The sequence below is a fragment of the Artemia franciscana genome, chromosome 3, assembly GCF_032884065.1.
Source record: "Artemia franciscana chromosome 3, ASM3288406v1, whole genome shotgun sequence".
Taxonomy (NCBI): Eukaryota; Metazoa; Arthropoda; class Branchiopoda; order Anostraca; family Artemiidae; genus Artemia; species Artemia franciscana.
Genome location: NC_088865.1, coordinates 38,221,817 through 38,229,230, shown reverse-complemented (window position 1 = coordinate 38,229,230; position 7,414 = coordinate 38,221,817). Strand labels below are relative to the sequence as shown.

The following is a 7,414-nucleotide window of genomic DNA, read 5'->3' as shown; positions in this document are numbered from 1 at the left end:
GTGATAGATTCTTTAACAATGGTTTCAGCTAAAAGAATTGAGTCTTTCGATTTTGCGACAATGTATACTAATTTATCACTCAATTTAGTGTTAGATAATTTAAAAACTGTTATAAAGAAATCTTTCCTCTTATCTAGTAAAAGGTTCTTAAAAATAGACAGTTATAATAAAAAAGCCATATGGACAAACTGCTTTAATACTACAGTTAACTTGAGATGTTACAGCTTGGATATGATTTTTGAGTTATTGGAATTTGTTTTATACAATACTTATATAAGATTTGGGGGTGATTTGTACAAGCAAATTATGGGAATTCCCATGGGGGGGAATGCCAGCCCATTTATAGCTGACTTGTTTTTAAGTCAACTAGAATATAAATATATGATGGATAAGAATAATCCAATTAATTTAAAACATGCTTTGTCAAATAATAAAAGATATTTAGATGATATTTTGGTCTTAAATTGTAAGGATTTCATTGATATTTCTAAAAATATATATCCATCAGAGCTTATTCTTGAGCCTAGTCATGGCGCTGGTCATGAAGATCATTTCTTAGATTTAAATATTAATATTTGTGATAATAATAAATTAAGTTTTAAAATGTATAATAAAACGGATGATTTTGATTTTGAAGTGATTAGTTTCCCATTCCCTGAAAGTAATATACACTCAAATATCACATATTCAGCGTTTTTCTCACAGTTACTTCGTTATGCAAGGATTTGTAGTAATTATATTGATTTTAAAAATAGATGTAAAATCTTAAGCCAAAAATTGATATCAAGAGGTTTTTCTGCAAATAAATTAACTTGGCAATTTAAAAAATTTAGTTTTCATTATAACGAACTTTTAAATAAATATCAAAAGAATTATCTAGAAATACTTAAAGAAATTTTTGACTAATTTCGGAGGTTCGAGAAATGTTGTCACAGCGCCATTTATTTTGAATTGTGTTTCTATTTGAGCGGAATTTTTAAAAAATTAGCCACATGGTAAAGATGAATTATATAATTGTTTAGTTCATTCAGGTTTTTTGCAATGTGTTAATATTTATGATTTGGTAAAATTTATAATATTTAGTTTACCTATTGTTGCTAAAGGGAGGGATATATTAACAGGATAAGCTTGTTTTGGTTTTACTTGGTTGTTTTACATTTGCTGTTTTTTTCATAGACATGTATTTTGGGGGTGATACCTGACGCGGGGATGCCATGGATATTCTGTGGTAGCCACAACACTGTGCTGGGTAGAGAATTTAGAGTGGCGAAACCCTATATAGGCCAGTGTATTCTCCTGATGAGCCCTTATGTTGGGTGTTGCCTCTGAATTATTTGTCTATATTATTTTTTCTATGGTTTGGTAAATGACGACTTATACTTATTGACGACATGACTGCCTGTCCATGGATTATTCTTTATGGTTGATTGTGTGTGGCTATGCTGTTTGACCTATGTGATTGTATGGATGAGTAGGGTTAAGGCCTCATTCAAGTGCTGGTCTATATTAATCACTAATTTAGGAAAACAGTCTTCCTTTTCTCCTTCTGTCTCCTTTTTTTTTTTTTTTTTTTTTTTTTTTTTTTTTTTTTTTTTTTTTTTTTTTTTTTTTTTTTTTTTTTTTTTTTGTGTTTGTGCTGTAGCATTGGTGATTTCTCTTTTCATGATAATTTACGTTCCTTGCCCTGGTGCAGTGATGGCATGGCATTCATAGAGGCATAGCTATAAGGACAGGAGGGGGTGCTCCTCGTTTCCTTTTCAACATGACTTTAGAGTTTCAACTTAGTGCCCTTAGCCGTTTTTTAGATATTGATGTCGTGTGCTTTTGATAACCCTCCTGCTTATAGTGTGCTTCGATTTTTTTTTCACATCCCTCTCGACATTTTCTAAAGGCTTTACCTTAATACTCTCAGTATTTTTAGAGACTCAGGATCAGACTTTCCCCCTTTTCCCAATAATCAACTTTATGTATAAACAATGGGCGACTTTTATGACTTACTACATCCGCTCTGGGGGGTACGTCACCCCTGGAAGTTTAGTAATGTGACTTTTCGTCTAGTTTTGACAAGATGGCTATTCCAAATTTTGATAAGATATCTTAACATCCTCGATATAAAATACCTAATGCCAATTCAGTATTCAATGTAATAATTTGTTCAATATTATTAAATATGATCTTTAATATAAAATATCAGAACTGGACCATTAATCTATTTAAACGTTTTTGACAGGTCTATTATTGTTGGGTTTGTATAAAAACTTCTGGTGAAAAATCAAAAATAGAACAACCTATGGACAGCTATTATTGTCAAAAACAGCCCTGAAAACATCTTCTTCAACTTGATAGAATGCAGTTTCCTCGCCAATAGAAAGTCCATTAAAGACACCATTTGTCACAAAAATTACACCGTAATCAGATTGTGGGTCAAAATAAAAGTCAGAAATAAGTCCATAAGCATTGCCCAAGTGGCCGAACATTCGTCTATCAGGGAACACTACATCACCCATGGTGTTAGTAGTATGATGAACAGATAGTCCCCAAGCTTGATAAAGCCCCCCTTCAGTGTCGCCATTCAAACCGTTATTTTGCCAAACATCCTCTTGCATTAATTCTACTGACTGTTCACTTAGCAGTTGTATCCCTTCCCAAACACCTTTGGATAGGTGAAGCTGCATAATTTTAACCAAGTCTAGGGTTGATATTCGCAGCCCTCCAATTGGCGAGAACTGAGCTCCATTTGTACCAGGAACATACCCTGTCATATTCAACGGCTCAGGGGGCACACCTTCATAATTATCATTTTGTGCTACCCAGCCATTTTCATTTCGGTAGGTTGCAGCTACATCATCTATAAATTCAATATCACGAACATTATACGAACCACCTATGCCCATTTTTTGAAGCAAACGTTCACGCATATAGATATCGAATCTCTCACCACTCAATGCTTCAATTAAAGTCCCAACAACACCAAAGTTCAAATTACAATATGTAAAATAATTTCCAGGTAAATTTGAATCCCATATGTCTTCTGTATAATAAGCACCACCTGGCACTAAAATCTCTTTAATAGAGGGGGGATCCCCCAGGGAGTTGACCGTATCTGCCAGAAAAGCGTCATACTTACTCCCGTCTCTTAGACCAGACGTATGGGAGACTAGCATTTGGTATGTAATGGGTACACCCGGCCAATGAGGATTCCGTACCGTGAAACCAATATCCAGACTAATGTCTCTATTTAATTCAAACAATCCTTCATCATAAAGCATCATCAGACCTGTCGTTGTGACGAATTTCGAGATTGAAGCTATTCTAAACATGGTATTATTGTCAAAAACCAGGTTTCTTTCAAAATCTTTAAGTCCATTGTTGTAAACATAGCTTATTTTACCGTTACACAAAGTAGCCACTGACATTCCCATCATGTTATGTTTCACAAATACAGAATCAAGTTCGCTGTCTAAATTATTTTGACAGTTTATTGCAGATATTAGTAAAAAGGCAAACACTATCAGAATCATCTTTATTCTTTCTAAACTCACACTAAAGTTTATTACTGTTTTTGGTTCTTTGCGATAAATGAAGAAAATAGGCGTTGATAATGAATCTTATCTTTGAACAGTAGGTTCAAATCTTATATAAGTAAATAATTGCATGGATCTTTTTTTTTAAACAATTTCTTTTTATCAGTTAATAGAAGATACACTGCCAAGATGATCTTTATTCTTTCTAAATTTCCGCTGATAGTGGAGGAAAAATACGGTTTGACCTCGGGGAAATTGCAACAGAATTTTTTTTTACACCAAAATCTTCAAAAAAATCAGCGTAATCACACAAAAAAATCCCCCCGAATCCCCCTTGCACAACTACCCGAAACCCCCCTTGAAGGGGGGAAATCGAAATTTCTATTTGGACGTATTTTTGGGTTTAAGTGGTCGTTTTCTATCAAATCAAGCATGACGAATCCGAATCCAACGTCAGAAATCAAGTTTTTCGTACCCCAGTATAAATTTTCACCTTCATGGAACGGGGGGGGGGGTAAACAGGTCATTATTTGCCGGATTCCTGCGGCCAAAGGATCATTTTATATCAAATAAAGTACCGTATTGCCAGATATGAGGTCAAAAAGCAGTTTTTTTTAACCATTTACCTCATTTTCACCTCTAACGGGCCTGAGGGGTTGATAAGTATAACGTCTTGAACAACCACTTCTTTAATCGAGATCAAAACTTCAGATCAATCAGTTATGAAAAGGAACGTTTAGAACTCAGGTAAATTAATCAAAAGAACATTTTAAAGCACAACCTAAAGCTAATTCTTTTTCCTGCTTGTCTTCGTTATCATTGTCATCCTGTCTTGCTGCTGTGTTAGCACATAACGCCCCTTTACACTCCCCGCAAGCAAAGCTGCAGGGCAAACCGTTCCGACGTTCTTCCAAACCGTTCTCCGGTGCTGGTAAGCATCTGTCATTATGGGAAGATACATATTCCGTGACGAAGAGAGACGCCAACATCACTCTCCGGGCCTTAGCAAATCGGACGTGTCTTGCCACTTCATTATTTGCAAATATCATCTTCACGATCCTGTGAAGTCTATATGTTGTATCGCAGCCAGACATTGCGTGGCAAACGAATATATATTCTGCTGCTTCGGTTCCTAGTTTGTTTTTGATCCTTTTTATGTCATACACTCGTCGGTTATTTCCATGTGTCTGTCTGCATAAAATTATATCATGTGCATCAAGCTTGGCATGGTACAGCAGAAGGACTAATAGGTCAGTATCATTCCCAATCAAAGTGGTCGACGAAGTTCCAGTGCAACTGACTGCAGTTTGTACAACTAAGACGTCGGCATCATACTGAGCGTGTAGAACTTTGCATCCTGAGTTCACCAGCCTCTCAGCAAGTAGGTTGATGAAGCGTTGTTTGTTTTTGTCATTTCTCAGAAATTCTTCCTTACTTTTAACAATCTTCATTTTAGGAGAGAATTGAATCTTTGGACACGACAAGCCTTTGGTTCTCTTCAGTTGTGTGCAGTTTTTCGTCGTTGTTGTATCAGTGTAAGAGTCAAAAACTACCGCTGCCTGGCCGAAATGTCTTGTGACATAATCTACGTAAGATCCTGCCACCTCAGAGTATGTGGATCCGGCAGTCCACGGGATTTTGTGGACTAGCCAGCCACCGTCCAAGACTCTCTGGGAGGTTGGCAATGTCACTGGACCATCGAGCCGCTCAATTTACATCAGTGCATTTGTTAGAGAGGCTTTGTCGGCTGTCCTCATCACCTCGAACAAACTAAAGAGCGATGGTGGATAACTACAGAGCTCGAACGACAGAACCTCGTTCAAGTCAGAACCACTGGGGCTAGCCACTGCGGCAAGACGTTGGGAGATTAAAACTGGGTCGACCATTACCCTCTCGCTATCTATCACCACGGATGACCTCTCAGCCATAGTTACAGCTTTCTCCTTTCTCCTGAAAACATATTTGTCAATGTCTTTCGCTTCCATATCCTTCAGAATGGTTTCTCCCACAGATTTGACATCGTCTGTGTTTACAGGTGATGCACCGCGGACACCAGTAACCACGCTCAACAGCTCTGAATCCTGCCTAAAGAGTTCCAGGGGCTCAATGTATCGAACTATCTTTTCGATGTCCGCCAGATCTCTAGCTCTCCTCGAAGATATCGCTTCTGCGTGATTTTCAGCAATCAACTCCGCGAGGCCAGTCAGGTTCTGCATGCGTTCGTTAACGAGAACCAAAGTAGGCATAGCAGATGTCCAAATTGTCCGCTGCAATTCAGTCATGTCTCTACCTCTGTTCAGACCGCCACTCGTTTTCATACTTCTCATTAACGTCTGTTCAATCACCAAATCAGGAGAAAGTGCCGCCCAGTAGTTGTCAGTTCTTCGGATGAACAGGTACTCCTGAAACGTTCTGTGCTGCTCTGGGTTGTCTTTCCTCTGATTAGATCACCTAAAAAAGGACACTAAGGAATGGAAACTGCAAACTGGAGGGGGAGTCTGGAATACTGGTTTGAAATTAGACTGTTCGAGACTCATATTCTAAGGCGCCATTCCTAGCTTGATAGGTAATGGTGAATCAACCGACAAATGATTAAAAGAACTATTTCAAGTAAGTCAACTTTCACAGCCGATTTAGGTAAGATGAGGTACTTGCCCTCGTAAAATCAAGTTTTTAACTTCATTTTCGAATTCACCGCCATTGATTCCAAAGGAAACGGCTAAATAATGCAACAACCTCTTAATTTCGAGTTCTGCCTATTCCCCGCCCTGTAAGGGTGGAAATGGGCATTAGGGTTTCGGAAAAAAGGAAAATATGAATTCAGATTTGGTGACGGCATACTTGATTTGATAGGAAACGACTATTTAAACTCAAAAATATTTATAAACACAAAAGTCGATTTTTCCCCTTCAAGGGCAAATTTGGGATACTTGTGCAAGGGGGACTCGGGGGGATTTTTTGTGTGTGATTAAACTGATTTTTCTGAACATTTTGGTGTAAAAAAACATTCTGTTGCAATTTCCCCGAGGTTTGACCATTTTTTTCCGTATCTTCCCTCCACTATGAAGGTGAATCTTGTTTTAGGTTCTTTACGAAAAATACAAAAACTATTTTCTTAAATCGCACTGCTTTTCCACTTACAGGATTTAAAAGAGAAAAAACGAATATAATTTTTTCCACGTTGCTGTTTTCAAAGACATATTATGTTATAGTTACTGGGCTTTTCATACATAGTTACTGGGCTTTTCAAAAATGCTGAACAAAATGGGTATCTCATAATTTTGATCGGACGACTTTTAAGAAAAAGGCGGGTGGAAGGGGGGCCAGTTGCCCTCCAATCTTTTTAGCCACTTAAAAAGCCACTAGATCTTTTAATTTCCGTTCAAATAAGCCCTTTGTCAATATTCTAGGACTGTTGATTCGATGCGATCACCCCTGGGAAAAAAAACAATAAACACGCATCCGTGATCTTTCTTCAGGCAAAATTCCATATTTTTCTTTGTTTTATTTAAGTTGAATATTATGTACGTTGAAGCTGCGTCAAGGCTCATCAGTCAGTCCAGCAGACGACGAGATATTTTTTTTTAGAGATTTCACTCAAGGGTGGCAGGCTCCATGATCTCAAGCCAGTGAAGATCACAACGTCACCCGAGTTTTCGGAAGCCCCCAACAGGCTCAAGGTTAGGTTTCTTTCTTCTTCCATGCTGTTAGTGAAAGGTATCGCAAACAATAGGCTTGACAATGAAATTCATTTAGAGAAATAGGTTCTAATATTATAAAAGTAAATAGTTTAATTTTTTTTTCTCGCAACAATTTTTTTTTATCAGTTCATTACCCTACTGCATGATAGTTGTATTTTGGACTTCTGGCCGAAATGGAGTTGTTATCAC

At 37.4% G+C, this 7,414-nt stretch overlaps 2 protein-coding genes across 2 annotated transcripts; both read right to left on the bottom strand.

Moving 5' to 3' along the window:
• Positions 1–2,288: 2,288 nt before the first annotated feature.
• Positions 2,289–3,521, bottom strand: LOC136025527 (uncharacterized). Its single transcript, XM_065701556.1, has one exon. It carries the CDS (start codon positions 3,519–3,521, stop codon positions 2,289–2,291), a length of 1,233 nt encoding a protein of 410 aa, XP_065557628.1.
• Positions 3,522–5,236: 1,715 nt separating this feature from the next.
• On the bottom strand, positions 5,237–5,806 carry LOC136025525 (uncharacterized). The gene has a single exon (XM_065701555.1). It carries the CDS (start codon positions 5,804–5,806, stop codon positions 5,237–5,239), a length of 570 nt encoding a protein of 189 aa, XP_065557627.1.
• Positions 5,807–7,414: the final 1,608 nt, after the last annotated feature.